This window comes from Cyclopterus lumpus, chromosome 9, assembly GCF_009769545.1.
Source record: "Cyclopterus lumpus isolate fCycLum1 chromosome 9, fCycLum1.pri, whole genome shotgun sequence".
Classification (NCBI taxonomy): domain Eukaryota; kingdom Metazoa; phylum Chordata; class Actinopteri; order Perciformes; family Cyclopteridae; genus Cyclopterus; species Cyclopterus lumpus.
In genome coordinates this window covers 1,352,501-1,374,432 of record NC_046974.1, presented here as the reverse complement: position 1 = coordinate 1,374,432, position 21,932 = coordinate 1,352,501, and the positions used below count along the sequence as shown (strand labels likewise).

Genomic DNA, 21,932 nt, shown 5'->3' with positions numbered 1-21,932 from the left:
AACTGTTATTGTTGAGTGCTGACTGAAGTCAGACTAATAGCAAATGTACCGTGCTCGTTGAATAAGCTGCTTACAAACTATTTTCTAAGACTTTGGCTGATTGCTATATTACGCAACTTGGAGATAGGCTTAGATGGCAACGGATTCACCAGTTGGAGTTATGTATCATCTTGTTGAATAGGTCTTGTATCAGATCAGGTTCAGTCCTGGTTTGTCTTTCTAAATGACTGACTCCATGTTTTCTCCTCAGTGTCTGAGCTCAGGGTGGTTCTGCTGGGGAACAGCTGGTCTGAGAGGAGTTCAGTGGGGAACTTCATACTGGGAGGGACTACGGTCATCACTGAGGAAGAACCAGACCACTGTGTGACAGTCAGAAGACGGTTGAAAGACAAAGAAATAGTTCTGATCCACACTCCAGACCTGCTGCAGCCAACATCTCTGAAGACAAACTAAGAGACCATGTAGAAACCTGTGAGAGACTCTCTGGTCCTGGACCTCATGTGTTCCTGCTGGTTCTACAGCCTGAAGACTTCACTGAGGAACTCAAAGTGAAGCTCTGCAGAGTCCTGGAACTCTTCGGTGATCAATCATTTGATCGTTCATTGATACTGATAACACCCAGAGAGGAGAGTTCAGCTCTGATGGACCAAGACCAACCCTTAAAGGACCTGATCACAAAGTGCAGATACAGAAACCTGAACCAGAAGAACCTTGAAACTAGCTCTAGACCTCTGCCTAACAGTGCTAATGCCACTCAAGAATACTTTTTCAGTACAAATAAAGGTTTGTTGGCATTCAGACTTTAAAAAAAGTTCACTGCAGAAAGCAACTCCCTTCTCCAAGTCACAGAAGACACCATTGAAATAGCACCTGTTTTTTTTAAAGGAAATGGACACTCAAGTTTATTAACTCTAGTCAACCTTTTACCCAGAGCGATATAAAGAGTTGGACCATAAAACTATAGTTTAAATTGTTGAGGTTCAGAATAAAAAGCTGACAGGTTCTTTGTGTAAATGGTCGACATAAAAAGGTTTTCCTGAAGTGGTAAAGATGCAAATGTCATGTTGAATAGATGTAATCAGGCTCCAATTGTCATTTAATGATCAATTATTGTTGATCAGGGATGTTGCAGATCACATTAATGCCAGGACAGTTATGGTGAAAAGGTCAAAAGTGGAAAATACTATCCACAAACACTACTTATTAAACAGTCGCCTGAAGGTGTAACAGTGAAGAGGGCGTGGTCTTGGTGTTAATACCAGGATTATGCAAAGGAAAATAAGTTTGTTAAACGCAGCAAATGACAACATTAAAGCAGTAATCAGATGTTGTAATGAATTTTATTAGCGAACAATCCTATGGAATATTGATACAGCGCCACTCTGACAGTCGGAGGACAGAACAGGAGAGAAGCAGAATATGGATGTACAACTTACAGCATTCAACAGTTAGAGGTAGAAAGAGATAATACTGTGTTGCATCACCAGAAGGTGAGAAAGCTGTGAGCAGAGCCAGAAGAACAAGGGCACAAGAGGTTCAGCGACTTGAAAACAGACGCTCGAGTCATCTTCTGTGCGGCATCTCGTATCTTTTAGTCTGTGGAGACCGCTCCAGTTGGACCAAACCACCGAGCAGCCTGTGGGGGGCGAGACGGCGGCCTGGACCTCTAGAAGCACTTGCGGTGGACGATGGCCGGGCCGGACTCGTCGTACTCCTGCTTGCTGATCCACATCTGCTGGAAGGTGGAGAGGGAGGCCAGGATGGAGCCTCCGATCCAGACGGAGTACTTCCTCTCTGGGGGAGCGACGATCTGGAGGAGAGAAGACATTTTATAAAGTAGTCCTTTGGGAGAAAACTAAGAGTTGTCAAAGTAGCTCATGGGAGAGTTGATCAGTTTAAAAATGGAACCTTGATGAATGTTCAGGAACCAATGACAGTTTATCCACTGGGCAGCAGAACCGTTAAAGACCAAGTCAGTAGGTGCATAACACCGTTAAGTTAGCCCTGCAGGACAAGTTTTAGCTACTCAACCTTTTCCTGAAAAGACAATTAGTTAATCAAGCAACTCTACCTTGATTTTCATGGTGGGCGGGGCCAGGGCGGTGATCTCCTTCTGCATGCGGTCGGCGATGCCGGGGTACATGGTGGTGCCACCTGACAGCACGGTGTTGGCGTACAGGTCCTTACGGATGTCCACGTCGCACTTCATGATGCTGTTGTAGGTCGTTTCGTGGATGCCACATGACTCCATTCCTAAACACAAAGAACCAGAGTTCAGTGTTTGTATTCAAACCACTCAGACACCTGTGGCCAGAGACGCTGCACAAGCTCTTCCGTAGAGCCATTGGGCAAAAGGTGTACACATCTGGAAGCTAAGACGAGCTTCTAAATGTTGATGCTTTACAGAATTTGCCTAAAGGAATAAGTCGGTACCCACCAAGGAAGGAAGGCTGGAACAGCGCCTCGGGGCATCGGAACCTCTCGTTGCCGATGGTGATGACCTGTCCGTCAGGAAGCTCGTAGCTCTTCTCCAGCGAGGAAGAGGAGGATGCCGTCTGCATCTCCTGCTCGAAGTCCAGAGCCACGTAGCACAGCTTCTCCTTAATGTCTCGCACGATCTCACGCTCGGCTGGTGTTCAAGGGAGGAAATGAAAGGGTGGAGTTACATACAGAAGGGTGTGTAGTGGAAGGACCTTCAGTCAGTGGAGGCTCCACTTCAGTTGCTTTCAGTCCATTAAACTCGTACCTGTGGTGGTGAAGCTGTAGCCCCTCTCAGTGAGGATCTTCATCAGATAGTCGGTCAGATCTCTGCCAGCCAGGTCCAGACGCAGGATGGCGTGAGGGAGAGCGTAACCCTCGTAGATTGGCACAGTGTGGCTGACGCCGTCACCAGAGTCCATCACAATACCTGCAACCAGTTACAAGCAAAAGACACTGAATGGTGAGGAGGAGAACACCAACATCTCAGGTACTGGTGCTACAAGTCCATTTCCTGAGCAGGAAGTGGGTCAGAGGTCACGTTCTCACCTGTGGTGCGACCGGAGGCGTACAGCGACAGCACGGCCTGGATGGCCACATACATGGCAGGACAGTTGAAGGTCTCGAACATGATCTGTACCAAAGAGAAAACCAGGTGTCACTGAAGACCAACAACCCGCTGTAGCCGGTTCCCCATACAGGCCTCATGTGATCCTAGCGTGAACACACCTGGGTCATCTTCTCCCTGTTGGCCTTGGGGTTGAGTGGAGCTTCGGTCAGCAGGACCGGATGCTCCTCAGGGGCCACGCGGAGCTCGTTGTAGAAGGTGTGATGCCAGATCTGCAGGACGGGACAGACGCTTAGTGGTTGTTGCAGTAGTCAAGCGTTCAGGTGAACATGTACGTGCATGTGGACACTCAGGTGAGCACCCGGTGGACGTCTACCTTCTCCATGTCGTCCCAGTTGGTGACGATGCCGTGCTCGATGGGGTACTTCAGGGTCAGGATGCCTCTCTTGCTCTGGGCTTCGTCTCCCACGTAGCTGTCCTTCTGTCCCATTCCCACCATCACACCCTGCGCACAGACACACCTTCAGGGTCACAAGCTGCCTGCATTCACCTGGAGGGGGGAGCGAACGGCCGGTAGCCAGCGTACCTGATGTCTGGGGCGACCCACGATGGAGGGGAAGACGGCGCGGGGGGCGTCGTCACCGGCGAAGCCGGCCTTGCACATGCCGGAGCCATTGTCCACAACCAGGGCAGCGATGTCGTCTTCCATTTCTGAAGAACACTTGATTAAGACAAAGGTTCTCCAATGGCACCATCAAGGACTTCCCTTATACACTTTAGTATTTATTTATATAGAGTCAAATCCTTTTTAATGACCTGAGAAATTAATTAAAGCGTTGGACGGGGGGGCAATAATTAAACAAATCATACAATAAAAGAAATGTTGCAAAAAACCAAAAAGAGAAGTTTTGACTCTAGAAAAAGAGTGAAGTGATGTCATCATTTCCTCATGCCGACCTTCTGAAACATCCGGTTACACAACCAGGAGTGAAGCAACACTTTACGTGGGACTGAATCAACGTTGTGCTCCTCAGACCGTGGCTCGGGGCGCGTCAGGTGGTACAACCGGATAAACCCGATGAAGGTCCCGCTCGCCAAGGATGACTGGCAGCCAGTCGGTTTGCAGCAAACATGGCCGACAGTCAAAGTGTTAGAGAACACCGTGTTCAAAGTAAACGGGACATGTTATTTAACTAATGCATGTCAATATGTGGCTTCATCAGGATGTCGTCACAACATGGACACACATGAGGGGAAGTCGTAAATACATTCCCATTAGTAGAACTAGTGGTTCAGGAGAGCATTCAGAGTAGAAATAATGTCATTAACATCTGAAGGGCTTCAGAAAGATCAGAATCGAGCCCCCTTCAACAGGAGGTTTGTTACTAAAGTGGTAATTTAGGAAGAGTTGAGTAGATGTCCTGAGGGGAGGGCGGCTCCTGCAACACACACACACACACACACACACACACACACCTCGAAGAGCCTTCAGTCAACTGGTCTGGTTTAGAGGAAACAGAGCGCCTTCATTAACGTGTGATATGATCAGCTGCTGATCCATATCCATATATAGGTTCATATCTGGGGGCTCGTCATCCAGGCCACTTTAAGGCGGATGCTGAGCGTGAAGACTTACACACTGACAACGTGGCAGCTTGTCAAAGTTCACTCTTTAAAATGGAATTAAAAGCAAATCTTTCGGTAAATTAATTTTGTTTTGAATTCACATTAAGCCGTCATTGAAACTGATTTCCAGAACATTAAAGTCCGACATGAAGCCTTTCCTAAGGCGTTACATCGCTGCACACAGCTGTCGATCAGGTGATCGTCTGATCGATAACCAGAACAGAAGCGTGGCGCATTGATACCCCTGGAGAGCTCTTACCTGTGCAGGTGCGTGTCGAGTGGACTGGAGGTGTTTGCTTCTGGCCGGCTGTGACGTGACGGTCTGCACGCGCAGCTTTTATCCGCTGGCGGGGCTCCTCGCGCGGTCCATATAAGGTAACGTTCTCTCAGCTCGCGCTCTCATTGGTCCAGGTGAGCAGGACTCCTCAGGTTGTCTCAGCACGTGTCCTGATTGGCTGGAGAAGGCATCCGTCAGGAGGAAGGGAGAGAAGAAGAAAAACACAGAACCAGTCCCAGTGTCCCCCCTGAGACCTGAACCCTCAAACCCTGAACCCTCAAACCCTGAACCCTGAACCCTGAACCCTGAGCCCTGAACCCTCAGTGTGTTCAAACGGTGTAGATATGAATGAGACATACCACGTTACCATGACGACGTTAAATAAATATTGTGTTCAATCGTGGGTATTTATTTATACTTTTTATTCAATAACAAAACGAAATGTTTGATGAATACATCTGTGTAAAAAGATACTAATATAAATGTATATATATAATATATATATATATATATAATATATATAAATATATAATATATATATTATATTTATATATATATATACATATAATATATATAATATATAATATATTTATATATATATAAATATATATATATATATAAATATATTATATATATTATATATATAACTATATAATATATATACACACATAACATTTCTGCTTGCCTCTGATTTCATGTGTTTTTATTTTCCATCTTTAATCTTTAATGTTGTTGTAAATATCATTTATTGTGTCCTCTTTGTTTACCTTTTCTTTTAACTGTGTGTTTAACGGCACATTGCAATGAATTGTGGGTAATTCAGAGCCGTGAGGGTGGAGGTTCGGATTGGGCCATCGAGGTTTCCACTGAATGGATAGCAGGGCTGTGATTGGCCCGTCGGACCGGAAGAGTGAGCACATGTTCAGAATGTATCTGTGGAGGTGAACACGGACCAAAATACTTCAAACTGTAGCAATACTTCTGCTAGTGGAACAGGAAACGTACAGAAAACTATTATGTTTGAAACAGTTCTCCACCTGTTCAGGTACTCTGTTCTCTACCTGTTCGGGTACTCTGTTCTCTACCTGTTCGGGTACTCTGTTCTCTACCTGTTCGGGTTCTCTGTTCTCTACCTGTTCGGGTACTCTGTTCTCTACCTGTTCGGGTACTCTGTTCTCTACCTGTTCGGGTACTCTGTTCTCTACCTGTTCGGGTACTCTGTTCTCTACCTGTTCGGGTACTCTGTTATCTACCTGTTCGGGTACTCTGTTATCTACCTGTTCGGGTTCTCTGTTCTCTACCTGTTCGGGTACTCTGTTCTCTACCTGTTCGGGTACTCTGTTCTCTACCTGTTCGGGTACTCTGTTCTCTACCTGTTCGGGTACTCTGTTATCTACCTGTTCGGGTTCTCTGTTCTCTACCTGTTCAGGTACTCTGTTCTCTACCTGTTCAGGTACTCTGTTCTCTACCTGTTCGGGTACTCTGTTATCTACCTGTTCAGGTTCTCTATTCTCTACCTGTTCGGGTACTCTGTTCTCTACCTGTTCAGGTTCTCTGTTCTCTACCTGTTCGGGTTCTCTGTTCTCTACCTGTTCGGGTACTGTGTTCTCTACCTGTTCGGGTACTCTGTTCTCTACCTGTTTGGGTACTCTGTTCTCTACCTGTTCGGGTTCTGTGTTCTCTACCTGTTCTGGTACTCTGTTCTCTACCTGTTCGGGTACTGTGTTCTCTACCTGTTCAGGTACTCTGTTCTCTACCTGTTTGGGTTCTGTGTTCTCTACCTGTTCGGGTACTGTGTTCTCTACCTGTTCAGGTACTCTGTTCTCTACCTGTTCGGGTTCTCTGTTCTCTACCTGTTCGGGTACTCTGTTCTCTACCTGTTTGGGTACTCTGTTCTCTACCTGTTCGGGTTCTGTGTTCTCTACCTGTTCTGGTACTCTGTTCTCTACCTGTTCTGGTACTCTGTTCTCTACCTGTTCGGGTACTGTGTTCTCTACCTGTTCAGGTACTCTGTTCTCTACCTGTTCGGGTTCTGTGTTCTCTACCTGTTCGGGTACTGTGTTCTCTACCTGTTCAGGTACTCTGTTCTCTACCTGTTCGGGTTCTCTGTTCTCTACCTGTTCGGGTTCTCTGTTCTCTACCTGTTCGGGTACTCTGTTCTCTACCTGTTCGGGTTCTCTGTTCTCTACCTGTTCGGTTTCTGTGTTCTCTACCTGTTCAGGTTCTCTGTTCTCTACCTGTTCAGGTACTGTGTTCTCTACCTGTTCGGGTTCTCTACCTGTTTAGGTTCTCTGTTCTCTACCTGTTTAGGTTCTCTGTTCTCTACCTGTTTAGGTTCTCTGTTCTCTACCTGTTCAGAAGATTATTTTGATCTGATATTGAAAGAAAAGGTTAAAAACAGGAAGTCTGAGTGAACGTTTGTGGAAGTAAATCCTGAATCAGAGCTCGTTTGTGCTTTCGTGAATCAAAGTTGTTAAAGTTAGAAGATCGTCTGGATTCACGTGTTTTTTAATATGTCGAGACGATGAGCTCATTTTTTATTATCAATAATAAATAATAAAGCGACTTCCAGACGAGGACTTTGCTGAATGTCACTTCCTTTCATCTCTCTGCGTTTTTTATCTAAAATAAACAGACAAAAATAAAAACGATTAAACAATAAACGTACGTAATATTTGGTGTTGGGTTCTCTAACAGGGAGTGAACTGTAACCTGAGAACAGTTCTCAGCTGAAAGGTGTCTTTGGAATGCAGCCGCTGGTGGACTGGAGGACTCTTCTGGTTCCTGGAGGACTCTTCTGGAGGCTGAGACCCAGTTCAGGTCTCCATGTTAGGATTCTTCATAAGCCTTTGGATAAATACCACGGTGCAATGCTGTAATGTTACGGCTGCTACCTCAGCCCTGTCTCCTAAATATGAGGTACAAGTACAACATGTACCTCTGAGATGCAGTACAGTAAAAGTACAACATGTACCTCTGAGATGCAGTACAGTAAAAGTACAACATGTACCTCTGAGATGCAGTACAGTAGAAAGTACCCAGGTGTTGGAGGTGTCCACACCCTGAACCTGCAGAGACTTGTTCCGCCTCTCCGCTGCTTCTTTCACCGAATGATGTCCTCGTAAATCAGTTCTGTTCCTTTTTAGGAGTTTTAACTTCAGACTCAAACACAACGTAGGAATTTACTGTCCAGATCTCAGGGGGGCGGGGCCCATCCAGGTGTGGCCACGCCCCCTTCATGTCAGACCAAAGCGTCTTCCTATTTTGTCCTTGTAAGGACTCAACTGCAGCGGGGAATCCATCAAATGACAAACCTGCTGTGAACTGTGGACTGAACTTCACTGAACCTTTCTAGGGCACAGGTGTCACAGGTGTCACAGGTGTCACAGGTGTCACAGGTGTCACAGGTGTCACATGTGTCACATGTATCACAGGTGTCACATGTATCACATGTATCACAGGTGTCACAGGTGTCACAGGTGTCACATGTGTCACAGGTGTCACATGTCTCACAGGTATCACAGGTGTCACAGGTGTCACAGGTGTCACAGGTGTCACAGGTGTCACATGTATCACAGGTATCACAGGTGTCACAGGTGTCACAGGTGTCACAGGTGTCACAGGTGTCACATGTATCACAGGTGTCACAGGTGTCACATGTGTCACATGTATCACAGGTGTCACATGTATCACATGTATCACAGGTGTCACAGGTGTCACAGGTGTCACAGGTATCACAGGTGTCACATGTATCACAGGTGTCACAGGTGTCACAGGTATCACATGTGTCACAGGTGTCACAGGTGTCACAGGTATCACATGTATCACAGGTGTCACAGGTGTCACAGGTATCACATGTGTCACAGGTGTCACAGGTATCACAGGTGTCACAGGTGTCAAATGTGTCACAGGTGTCACAGGTGTCACAGGTGTCACATGTATAACAGGTGTCACAGGTGTCACAGGTATCACAGGTATCACAGGTGTCACAGGTGTCACAGGTATCACAGGTGTCACATGTATCACAGGTGTCACAGGTGTCACATGTATCACAGGTGTCACATGTATCACAGGTGTCACAGGTGTCACATGTATCACAGGTGTCACAGGTGTCACAGGTGTCACAGGTATCACAGGTGTCACATGTATCACAGGTGTCACAGGTGTCACAGGTATCACAGGTGTCACAGGTGTCACAGGTGTCACAGGTGTCACAGGTATCACAGGTGTCACAGGTGTCACAGGTATCACAGGTGTCACAGGTGTCACATGTATCACAGGTGTCACAGGTGTCACAGGTGTCACAGGTATCACAGGTGTCAGAGGTGTCACAGGTGTCACATGTATCACAGGTGTCACAGGTGTCACAGGTGTCACAGGTATCACAGGTGTCAGAGGTGTCACATGTATCACAGGTGTCACAGGTGTCACAGGTGTCACAGGTGTCACAGGTATCACAGGTGTCACAGGTGTCACAGGTATCACAGGTGTCACATGTATCACAGGTGTCACAGGTGTCACAGGTGTCACAGGTATCACAGGTGTCAGAGGTGTCACAGGTGTCACAGGTATCACATGTATCACAGGTGTCACAGGTATCACATGTATCACAGGTGGCACAGGTGTCACATGTATCACAGGTGTCACATGTATCACATGTATCACAGGTGTCACAGGTGTCACAGGTATCACATGTATCACAGGTGTCACAGGTGTCACAGGTATCACATGTATCACAGGTGTCACAGGTGTCACATGTGTCACAGGTGTCACAGGTGTCACATGTATCACAGGTGGCACAGATGTCACAGGTATCACATGTATCACAGGTGTCACAGGTATCACATGTGTCACAGGTGTCACAGGTATCACATGTATCACAGGTGTCAAATGTGTCACAGGTGTCACAGGTGTCACAGGTGTCACAGGTGTCACATGTATCACAGGTGTCACAGGTGTCACAGGTGTCACAGGTATCACAGGTGTCACAGGTGTCACAGTTATCACAGGTGTCACAGGTGTCACAGGTGTCACATGTATCACAGGTGTTACATGTATCACAGTTGTCATAGGTGTCACAGGTGTCACATGTATCACAGGTGTCACAGGTGTCACAGGTATCACAGGTGTCACATGTATCACAGGTGTCACAGGTATCACAGGTGTCACATGTATCACAGGTGTCACAGGTGTCACATGTGTCACAGGTGTCACAGCTGTCACATGTATCACAGGTGTCACAGGTGTCACATGTATCACAGGTGTCACAGGTGTCACATGTATCACAGGTGTCACAGGTGTCACATGTATTACAGGTGTCACAGGTGTCACATGTATCACAGGTATCACAGGTGTCACATGTGTCACAGGTGTCACAGGTGTCACAGGTGTCACATGTGTCACAGGTGTCACATGTGTCACAGGTGTCACATGTACATGTAACAGGTATGATGTTTACTATGTTTTCTAACATTAAATTATTCTCAGTATTCAGCTGAGGCTGATTCAATGTCTTCAGGTATTGGACATGTGAGGATTGTTCTATGATGAAGAGTCAATAAAGTTATGACACATTTCGTCACAATATTGAGATGTTTCACACAGTGAAATTTTAAATAAACATAAAAACATAACTGCTTTTTCAACCCTTTTGAATAATCATCCCCAAAGTGTTTTTTTTGTTGAGAAAATACCATTTTCCTAACGGGACATCCTATCCTGAGAAATAGTCACAAAATTAAATCAACAGATTTCATGTACACGGATACAAATTGTCAGTTTTTTTGTGACACTTGGAAGAACCTTTTTTTTCATTAACATTACATTTAAAACGAAAGTTTGCTTTAGTAAAAAAAACCACATAGTTATGTAACGTGACATCACAACAAGACAACCCAATGTACCAACGTAAGTTAACGATGTAACGTAACGATGTAACGTAACAATGTAACAACGTAACGTAACAATGCTAATACACCTTTTACAAAAAACAAAAAAATTTTTTTTCCAGAAAACCACAAAAACTATTCCCTGTTAAAAAATATTAACGTAACAACGTAACAACCTAACATAACAACCTAACGTAACAACCTAACGTAACAACGTAACGTAACAACGTAACGTAACAACGTAACGTAACAACGTAACGTAACAACGTAACGTAACAACGTAACGTAACAACGTAACGTAACAACGTATCGTAACAACATAACATAACGTAACAACATAACATAACAACATAACATAACAACATAACGTAACAACGTAACGTAACAACGTAACGTAACAACGTAACGTAACAACGTAACGTAACAACGTAACGTAACAACGTAACGTAACAACATAACGTAAAAACGTAACGTAACAACATAACGTAACAACATAACGTAACAATGTAACGTAACAACATAACGTAACAACATAACGTAACAACATAACGTAACAATGTAACGTAACAACATAACGTAACAACATAACGTAACAACATAACGTAACAACATAACGTAACAACATAACGTAACAACATAACGTAACAACATAACGTAACAACGTAACGTAACAACGTAACGTAACAACATAATGTAACAACATAACGTAACAACATAACGTAACAACGTAACGTAACAACATAACGTAACAATGTAACGTAACAACATAACGTAACAACATAACGTAACAACATAACGTAACAACATAACGTAACAACATAACGTAACAATGTAACGTAACAACATAACAACATAACGTAACAACGTAACGTAACAACGTAACGTAACAACGTAACGTAACAACATAACGTAACAACGTAACGTAACAACGTAACGTAACAACGTAACGTAACAACGTAACGTAACAACGACACCTTTTACAAAAAACAAATGTGACTTTCCAGAAAACCACAAAAACTTTTCCTTGTTAAAAAATATTTACGAAAGGAAGGTCGTAATAATAAAATGGGTGTTGTTCTTTCAATATTCAACTGTTGTTCCATCTGCTAAAATCACACTGATTATCAATCCGTGGGTAGATCAGAGGATGAAACATGTGTCTTTGTATTTATGTTTGAGTTTGTTTATTTCTTCTTCATGTTTTTTCTTCATGTCGTCCATTTCGTCCTTTAGACCTTTTTCTTTGTGACTCGAGAGGTCGTGTAACAGCTCGTACTTTTTTCCACGTCTCCGTTCTGCCTCCACTTGTCTTTCTTGCCTTTTCTTCAGTTCCAGTATTTCCTCCATGTGCTTCTCCACCAGCGCTGTGAAGTCCTTGTTGTATTTCTGTCTGAAGTCATTGAACTCTTCAGCTTGTTTCCTTGCCTCCTCTTCATATTCACTCTTCATTTCCTTCAGTTTCTTCTTGTACTTTTCCTCCAGTTCTTTCCTCTCCTCCTCCTCCTGTTCTGTTCTGCTTAGATCTTCTGCTTTTCTTTTGATTTGATGTTGTTCTATTTCTCGTTCGTATTTTTCTTGCAGCTCTGTGAGCTTAGTTTGCTCCTCATGTCGTTTCTTTTTATTTTCTTGATGTCGTTTCTTCCACCACTCGTTTCTTTCCTTCTCCCAGTCTTCTTGTTGCTTTCTCATCTTCTCACTACTTTTCTCCAACTCTCTGTCAATTGTTTCCTTTTCTTTTGATTCTGACTGTATTCTTTTCTCCAGAGCTCCAAGTGTTTGTTCCCACTCTTGTTGTTGTTGTTCTTCTAGCCTTGTCCTGTTCCTGTCCTCCTCTTTTCTCTTTTCCTCTTCTTTCTTTCTCTCCTCTCGCTCCTTGTCGATGTTTTCTTTCATTTCTATAAGTTGTTTGCTTCTCTCTTGTTCAATTTCTTCTTTCTCTTGTTCCATTCTTCTCTTCACTACTGTCATTTCTTCTTCATGTTTTCTTTGAAGCTCCTCCTTCTGTCTCTGCATTTCTTCTTCTTTCTCCTTCATGATTCGCTTCACTTCCTTCTGTATTGCTGCTTCGGCCTCCTGGAACATCTCTGAGGTGAAGCAGCCACCTCCTTTCTCCTTCCTCATTTGGTTGGTCTTCTTCATCAAATCTCTGACTTGTATGTGGTATGTCTGGTTGTTGTTGTTGTTGTTGTTGAAGACCAGGTATCTTCCTCCACAGTCATTTATGAGTTTTGTCAAAAAATCCTCCTTTCCTTCTTCTATGTAACTCTCAATGGTTGTATTTTCCAGATCGTCTCCTCTGGTGAATATGATGATGATGAAATCTGAAGACTTCTTCCCAAAACATTTCTTGATGAGCTTCACAGAATCTTTTTCTTCTTGTGTAAAGCGTCCGATCTGCAGCACCAGTAAGAACACATGAGGTCCAGGAGACAACAAGCTGATGCATTTCACCAGCTCCTCTTGAACGTCCTCATCAGACAGAGTCGTGTCAAACAAGCCGGGGGTGTCGACCACGACGACAGGCCGTCCATCAATCTCTCCTGTTGCTTTCTCACAAAACTTGGTCACTGACCGTAAGCTGGCCTTAGATGTAAACTGTTGTCGGCCCAAAATGGTGTTTCCTGTTGCACTCTTCCCGCTGCCAGTCCGCCCGATCAGCACCATCCTGACACTCTCTCTGCCCTGATGTTGAACATCACATCCTCCCTCTGTCTTCTGTTTCACAACCTGCAGTTCAGCTTCAAGTCTTGAAACCTTCTCCATCAGAGCCTTGGTGAACACCTTCATTGTGAAGCATCTGGATCCTTCAACTCTCATCTTGTCCACATAATCCATCAGCTCTGGGATCTGCTGCTGGTCCTTAATGTTGAGAACTACATATCTTCCTCCACAGCTCTGACAGAGCTCCTGGATCTCCTTGTTTTCCTGTAAAAAGTTAACAACAGCTGGAGCTTTAGGATCTAAGTCCACAGTGAACAGAATTATGGTGAAGTCATTGGCTGGAGATCCGAATGTCTTCTTGATGGTCTCTAACTCTTTCTTGTCTACATCCATGAGGGGACCCACAGGTAGGACCAGGAGGAAGGCATGGACCCCCTCAGGGTCACACAGGGAGATACACCTGAGGGATTGCTCCATCACTTCCTCCTGAGGCTTCCCACACAAGGCAGGCAGCTCCACCAGAGAAACCTGACGTCCACTCACCTCTCCCTGATGTTGAACACACTGTGAGGAGTTGGAGGCTGAATGAAGGTCTCTCTGACCTACAATGGCCTTGGCTGCTGAAGTCTTCCCTGCTCCTGTCCTCCCACACAGAACCAGGTTTAAAGACGGCTTCATGTGGTCAGACTTTGGTGTCCTGATCAAACCCTCATCCTCTGATACGTCACACCTCACAAGCTCTCCATTGTTATCTCTTACAATTTGACCCAAACGTGTGACCAGTTCTGGACGATCAAGGTTCTTCTGGTTCAGGTTTCTGTATCTGCACTTTGTGATCAGGTCCTTTAAGGGCTGGTCTTGGTCCATCAGAGCTGAACTCTCCTCTCTGGGTGTTATCAGTATCAATGAACGATCAAATGATTGATCACCGAAGAGTTCCAGGACTCTGCAGAGCTTCACTTTGAGTTCCTCAGTGAAGTCTTCAGGCTGTAGAACCAGCAGGAACACATGAGGTCCAGGACCAGAGAGTCTCTCACAGGTTTCTACATGGTCTCTTAGTTTGTCTTCAGAGATGTTGGGCTGCAGCAGGTCTGGAGTGTGGATCAGAACTATTTCTTTGTCTTTCAACCGTCTTCTGACTGTCACACAGTGGTCTGGTTCTTCCTCAGTGATGACCGTAGTCCCTCCCAGTATGAAGTTCCCCACTGAACTCCTCTCAGACCAGCTGTTCCCCAGCAGAACCACCCTGAGCTCAGACACTGAGGAGAAAACATGGAGTCAGTCAAAACTATTCAACTGAAGACGACAACCAACATGAAAACAATAAATCTAGCTTCAGAACAAATGAGGAAGTCACAGCTTTTTAAAAGTGGACGACAGTGAATGTGTGAGCTATAAACACTGTAATTACATGTTAATAAACAGAACAATAATTATGACTTACTGTCAGGTGGCAGTAATTCATAACTGCTGCTCCGCTTCAAAGGCTGCAGATCATCTGACACTAAGAATACAGAACATTGATCATTCACATGAAATGTTTGACTGAAGAGAACCTGTTTCAGGAAGAATTCAATTGTGTTGATTGTTTAGTCTCTGCAACCACGAGGGCTATTTGAATAATGTTGGTGTTATAATAAAGGGAAGACTTGTGAGATTTGTCTAAAGTGTAGATGTCAGTATTTATATATATATATATATATATATAGAGCCGTAGTAGCACTCTAGTAGCACTTAAATGTCCCTTACCGATAGCACTTTGTTGTTTAGCACTTTAGTAGCACTTAAATGTCTCTTACTGATGGCACTTTGTAGTTTAACGTTATTGAAGAAATTGTACTTGCTTGATTCTTGTTGTTCTGAGTTTGGACTCATGGTTTAATGCACTTATTGTAAGTCGCTTTGGATAAAAGCGTCAGCTAAATGACATGAAATGTAATTCAATTCAATTTCAATTCAGTTTATTTTGTATAGCCCAATATCACAAATCACAACCTCCCCTCAGAGGGCTTTACAATCTGTACACATACGACATCCCTGACCTTTGACCTCACATCGGATCAGGAAAAACTCCCCAAAAATAACCTTTGACAGGGAAAAAAGGGAAGAAACCTTCAGGAGAGCAACAGAGGAGGATCCCTCTCCCCGGATGGACAGATGAATAGATGTCATGTGACCAGATGAACAGAGTTACAGAGTTACATAAACACATTACATGAATATGACAATGTATGAATGGAACTCCAATCCAAGAAACAGAAGGAGGTAGAGAGGAGGGGGGGCGGGGCATCAGCAGGGCCAATGGGAGGCCGGCTCACCAGCATCAGACACCTCCAGGTCCAATGGACCCTATGAGACGTGAAGTCACAAAGACTCCGGGGAGGAAGCAGAGTTAATAAGGTGCAATGGAGAGATGTAAATGTATCCATAAGGAGAGAGAGAAGAGGAGATAGGTGCTCAGTGTATCCTAAAACATCCCCCAGCAGCCTATAAGCCTATAGCAGCATATCAAGGGGCTGGACCAGGGCAAACCTGATTCAGCCCTAACTATAAGGGCTATTAAAGAGGAAAGTCTTAAGTCTATTCTTGAATGAGGTGACTGTGTCTGCCTCCCTGACTGAAAGTGGAAGCTGGTTCCATAAAAGAGGAGCTTGATAACTGAAGGCTCTGGCTCCCATCCTACTTTTTAGGACTCTAGGAACCACAAGTAGCCCCACATTTAGTGAGCGCAGCTCTCTAGTGGGGCAATATGGTACTACAATGTAATGTAATGTAATATATATATATATATATATATATATATTACTGGTTAAGGGTAAATGAAGATGGCCAGATACTCACAAACCAGGTGAGAGTAGGGATACTCACAAACCAGGTGAGAGTAAAGATACTCACAAACCAGGTGGGAGTAATGATACTCACAAACCAGGTGAGAGTAGGGATGCTCACAAACCAGGTGGGAGTAATGATACTCACAAACCAGGTGAGAGTAAAGATACTCACAAACCAGGTGGGAGTAATGATACTCACAAACCAGGTGAGAGTAGGGATATTCACAAACCAGGTGGGAGTAATGATACTCACAAACCAGGTGAGAGTAATGATACTCACAAACCAGGTGAGAGTAATGATACTCACAAACCAGGTGAGAGTAAAGATACTCACAAACCAGGTGGGAGTAAAGATACTCACAAACCAGGTGAGAGTAAAGATATTCACAAACCAGGTGAGAGTAAAGATATTCACAAACCAGGTGAGAGTAAAGATATTCACAAACCAGGTGGGAGTAAAGATACTCACAAACCAGGTGGGAGTAAAGATACTCACAAACCAGGTAGGAGTAAAGATACTCACAAACCAGGTGGGAGTAAAGATACTCACAAACCAGGTGGGAGTAAAGATACTCACAAACCAGGTGGGAGTAAAGATACTCACAAACCAGGTGGGAGTAAAGATACTCACAAACCAGGTGGGAGTAAAGATACTCACAAACCAGGTGGGAGTAAAGATACTCACAAACCAGGTGGGAGTAAAGATACTCACAAACCAGGTGGGAGTAAAGATACTCACAAACCCCCGGCTGAGCGCCGCCGTGTTGGAGTTTTTTCTCGGAGAACAAGAGGGTTGCCTCCCTGCGCCTGTGGGGAGTAAGGCTCCAACCAGGCCCGGGGTGGAGAATCGGGAGAGTTCCCGGTGGGCCGCTTCACTTCTGGGCCGGTCGAGAATTTTATTTGTTGACATTTGTCACGTTAGTTCATCTTCTCTTAAAGTGGGCGACACACGTTCCGCATTCTGACACCGCAACCTCTGCATGGGTTGTACCATGCGAGGAAGTTCTCCTCTCCCAAATAGAGTTGGTTCGGTCCATTATGGAACCAACCAACTCTATTTGGGAGTTACCATGAGAGGAAGTTCTCCCCGTAGCCCGTCTTTTCCAAAGAGTTTTCTCTAGACTACCGATAGCTGGGCCGGCCCGACCGCAGCGATCCGCGTCAGGGAGGACGGACGGGAGGAAGACGGCAGGAGGGGCTGGACCAAAGGAAGGCGTTGGAGGAGGATGCTGCCCAATGTGCCAAGCTTACTGATTCATGTTCAAGAGGACAAACAAGTGGCAACTGGTAAAGAGAGACAAAGGCCTAATGATTAGCAACGCAACTATTCGGCTAACGTTGTAGCCTTGATTAATAGCGTTGTAGCGTTGTCAACCTATTCCCAAGCAAAATATTAAATTGAATTGAAATATTAGCCTTTTTATATCACCCAAAATATGGCGATCCATAGACTTTGCAAATATTATGCAAATAATGATATATAATATTGATATTGAAGTATGCAGTAATATGACTTAATTTTTCTTTGTAACTTCGGAGCAGCAGATAAGACTATAAGAAGTATACTGTACTGTGAGTTGAACTGTAAACATTACTTCAATATGCCTCTTTGTTGAAGAGTGGGATATGTTTCAAATGTTTTATTTATTTATTTCTGCTTTTGTTCATTCATCAACCTATCCTTGTGGAATAGTGAAATATTTTGTGTTAACTTCTCATCTTAAGTGGATTATTATTGTTTTATTTAACCTTTACATTATTTGTTGGACCATGGTATTAATAAAAAATAACTACAGGATAGTAAGAGCTGAACTGGTACTTAATTTGTCCAATTTCCACTACCATGGAAAAAGTGGGCTGGTCTTGAGCCTGAAATTCCCGGGCTGACAGGTGGCCCCACTCCGGCCCTGGCTCCAACTGGTGTTGGAGGAGGGGAGGTATGGCCTTAAAGTGAATATTAAATATATATTCAGATGCTAAAGGCGCTGGACATTGTTGGGCTGTCTTGGCTGACCCGGCTTTTCAACGTCGCATGGGGGTCGGGAACATTGGCAATGGAGACCATTTCAGACCAGGGTGATGGTTCGCATTTTCAAAAAAATCTTTCCATAAATGTGTTGCCCCCTACTGGAGGTCGCTATCACAATCTCACTTGCATTGTGCTTATTATATTTTACATGTAACATGTAATGTTGGCTGTGAAAAGAAAAGCTGCGAAGATGGAATGATCAATAACATTTCCTTTCATCATCCATCCGCGTATCCTCTTTATATTGTCGTTGGGTGGAGGCGGGTTCACCTGGACAGGTGTCCAGTCTACCTCTGTACCTTCATGTTTCATAATGCAGGACGATAATATCTGAGGACACAGTGTTTTTATTATATGTGATATGAACTAAAGTGTGACAGACTCACCTGGCGCTGCAGTCGCCATGACGTCAACAACCTGAAACAATAATGCATACAATTCAAATGACCTTTCAACATATTTTATTAGGTAATTTGTTTGTCTCGTCACACAAAAGAGATTTCTAGTTCAGCGACATTATTACCTCGAAAAGTGATTTATTTATTATTATTGGTGACGTAACTCCTCCTCCTGGTTCTTCAGTTTACTGGAATCTTACAATAAAGTGATATCAACATCATATTTTAGATCGTTTTTTCTCATTAAACTCTGGGAAAAGAAATTAAGATTTGACAAGATTAGGCTCGTTCGAGATGAGCCAGTTCTGCGCAGAATTGATCGCCGGCGATCGGCGCGCAAGGCATGCTGGGTAGATTTGTGTCCTCTTGCTCCTGACTTGCTCTGACGTCATGCATCCACTGCGTGGCCCAGTGCATGATGGGAAACGCCTGGCTGTCGCCACATCAGAGAGCTGATTGGCTCTTAGATCTGACAGCAAACACCACGTGTTGTAGAAAATCCATATTTTAGGTGTAGTCGTAATACTTAACATTCGATTGTTCGCTATTTGTCTCATGTAGTGCAAAGATGTGGGTGTTAATAATAATAATAATAATAATAATAATGTATATGGTTATTTATTTAGCATCTGTAAACTGTACTAAACTAGTTCACCTTCTGAAGTAGTCTTCAGATCAGAACTAACAACTGTTGTTGTGACTTCCTGAACAGAGACTTCCTGAACACTGACTTCCTAAACAGAGACTTCCTGAACACTGACTTCCTGAACCGACTTCCTGAACAGAGACTTCCTGATCACTGACTTCCTGAACAGAGACTTCCTGAACAGAGACTTCCTGAACAGAGACTTCCTGAACACTGACTTCCTGAACACTGACTTCCTGAACACTGACTTCCTGAACAGAGACTTCCTGATCACTGACTTCCTGAACAGAGACTTCCTGAACAGAGACTTCCTGAACACTGACTTCCTGAACAGAGACTTCCTGATCACTGACTTCCTGATCACTGACTTCCTGAACAGAGACTTCCTGAACAGAGACTTCCTGAACAGAGACTTCCTGATCACTGACTTCCTGAACAGAGACTACCTGAACACTGACTTCCTGAACAGAGACTTCCTGAACAGAGACTTCCTGAACAGAGACTTCCTGAACAGAGACTTCCTGATCACTGACTTCCTGAACACTGACTTCCTGAACACTGACTTCCTGATCACTGACTTCCTGAACAGAGACTTCCTGAACAGAGACTTCCTGAACACTGACTTCCTGAACAGAGACTTCCTGATCACTGACTTCCTGAACACTGACTTCCTGAACAGAGACTTCCTGAACAGAGACTTCCTGATCACTGACTTCCTGAACAGAGACTTCCTGAACAGAGACTTCCTGATCACTGACTTCCTGAACAGAGACTTCCTGAACAGAGACTTCCTGATCACTGACTTCCTGATCACTGACTTCCTGAACGGAGACTTCCTGAACAGAGACTTCCTGAACACTGACTTCCTGAACACTGACTTCCTGAACACTGACTTCCTGATCACTGACTTCCTGAACACTGACTTCCTGAACAGAGACTTCCTGAACAGAGACTTCCTGAACAGAGACTTCCTGAACACTGACTTCCTGAACAGAGACTTCCTGATCACTGACTTCCTGAACAGAGACTTCCTGAACACTGACTTCCTGAACAGAGACTTCCTGAACAGAGACTTCCTGAACAGAGACTTCCTGAACAGAGACTTCCTGATCACTGACTTCCTGAACACTGACTTCCTGAACACTGACTTCCTGAACACTGACTTCCTGAACAGAGACTTCCTGAACAGAGACTTCCTGATCACTGACTTCCTGATCACTGACTTCCTGAACAGAGACTTCCTTAACAGAGACTTCCTGAACAGAGACTTCCTGATCACTGACTTCCTGAACACTGACTTCCTGAACAGAGACTTCCTGATCACTGACTTCCTGAACACAGACTTCCTGAACAGAGACTTCCTGAACACTGACTTCCTGAACACTGACTTCCTGAACACTGACTTCCTGAACACTGACTTCCTGAACACTGACTTCCTGAACAGAGACTTCCTGAACAGAGACTTCCTGAACAGAGACTACCTGAACAGAGACTACCTAAACACTGACTACCTGAACACTGACTACCTAAACACTGACTACCTGAACAGAGACTACCTAAACACTGACTACCTGAACACTGACTACCTGAACAGAGACTACCTGAACAGAGACTACCTAAACACTGACTACCTGAACACTGACTACCTAAACACTGACTACCTGAACACTGACTACCTGAACAGAGACTACCTGAACAGAGACTTCCTGAACAGAGACTTCCTGAACAGAGACTTCCTGATCACTGACTTCCTGAACACTGACTTCCTGAACACTGACTTCCTGAACACTGACTTCCTGAACAGAGACTTCCTGAACAGAGACTTCCTGATCACTGACTTCCTGATCACTGACTTCCTGAACAGAGACTTCCTTAACAGAGACTTCCTGAACAGAGACTTCCTGATCACTGACTTCCTGAACACTGACTTCCTGAACAGAGACTTCCTGATCACTGACTTCCTGAACAGAGACTTCCTGAACAGAGACTTCCTGAACACTGACTTCCTGAACACTGACTTCCTGAACACTGACTTCCTGAACACTGACTTCCTGAACACTGACTTCCTGAACAGAGACTTCCTGAACAGAGACTTCCTGAACAGAGACTACCTGAACAGAGACTACCTAAACACTGACTACCTGAACACTGACTACCTAAACACTGACTACCTGAACAGAGACTACCTAAACACTGACTACCTGAACACTGACTACCTGAACAGAGACTACCTGAACAGAGACTACCTAAACACTGACTACCTGAACACTGACTACCTAAACACTGACTACCTGAACACTGACTACCTGAACAGAGACTACCTGAACAGAGACTACCTGAACACTGACTACCTGAACACAGACTACCTGAACAGAGACTACCTGAACAGAGACCACCTGCACAGTGACTACCTGAACAGAGACTACCTGAACACTGACTACCTGAACACTGACTACCTGAACACTGACTACCTAAACACTGACTACCTGAACAGTGACTACCTAAACACTGACTACCTAAACACTGACTA

General features: G+C 44.3%; 2 protein-coding genes across 3 annotated transcripts in view; both read right to left on the bottom strand.

Annotated features, from left to right (window-relative positions):
• Window positions 1-1,326: 1,326 nt before the first annotated feature.
• Window positions 1,327-5,055, bottom strand: LOC117736034 (actin, cytoplasmic 1-like). 2 transcript variants are annotated; one of them, XM_034541041.1, is made up of 10 exons: window positions 4,932-5,030; window positions 4,004-4,150; window positions 3,633-3,757; window positions 3,423-3,551; window positions 3,208-3,318; window positions 3,028-3,112; window positions 2,747-2,908; window positions 2,438-2,629; window positions 2,072-2,253; window positions 1,327-1,810 (listed from the first exon to the last, which is right to left on the bottom strand). In XM_034541041.1, the coding sequence occupies exons 3-10, from the start codon at window positions 3,753-3,755 to the stop codon at window positions 1,667-1,669; spliced, it is 1,128 nt and encodes a 375-aa protein (XP_034396932.1). In that variant the 5' UTR covers window positions 3,756-3,757; window positions 4,004-4,150; window positions 4,932-5,030; the 3' UTR covers window positions 1,327-1,666. The 2 variants fall into 2 exon arrangements, with proteins under 2 accessions (XP_034396932.1, XP_034396931.1); XM_034541040.1 differs by lacking the exon at window positions 4,004-4,150 and having other exon boundaries at window positions 4,932-5,055.
• A 3,232-nt stretch (window positions 5,056-8,287) lies between these two features.
• The window catches only part of LOC117735820 (GTPase IMAP family member 8-like), a 15,035-nt gene continuing 1,390 nt past the window's right edge, over window positions 8,288-21,932 (bottom strand). Inside the window, exons 2-5 of the mRNA XM_034540704.1 lie at window positions 18,745-18,775; window positions 14,943-15,002; window positions 12,156-14,757; window positions 8,288-8,300 (exon numbers count right to left, since the gene is read on the bottom strand). Coding sequence (XP_034396595.1) covers window positions 8,288-8,300; window positions 12,156-14,757; window positions 14,943-15,002; window positions 18,745-18,763 — 2,694 coding nt within the window. The 5' untranslated portion in view covers window positions 18,764-18,775. The remainder of the gene's footprint in view (window positions 8,301-12,155; window positions 14,758-14,942; window positions 15,003-18,744; window positions 18,776-21,932) is intronic.

Excerpts from the sequence above, each read along its gene's own strand:
- LOC117736034 (XM_034541040.1), bottom strand. The coding sequence starts at position 3,755 with ATGGAAGACGACATCGCTGCCCTGGTTGTGGACAATGGCTCCGGCATG. Across the intron at positions 3,552-3,632 it reads TGGGTCGCCCCAGACATCAG|GGTGTGATGGTGGGAATGGG; the intron begins GTACGCTGGCTA and ends GTCTGTGCGCAG. Across the intron at positions 3,113-3,207 it reads ACAGGGAGAAGATGACCCAG|ATCATGTTCGAGACCTTCAA; the intron begins GTGTGTTCACGC and ends TCTTTGGTACAG.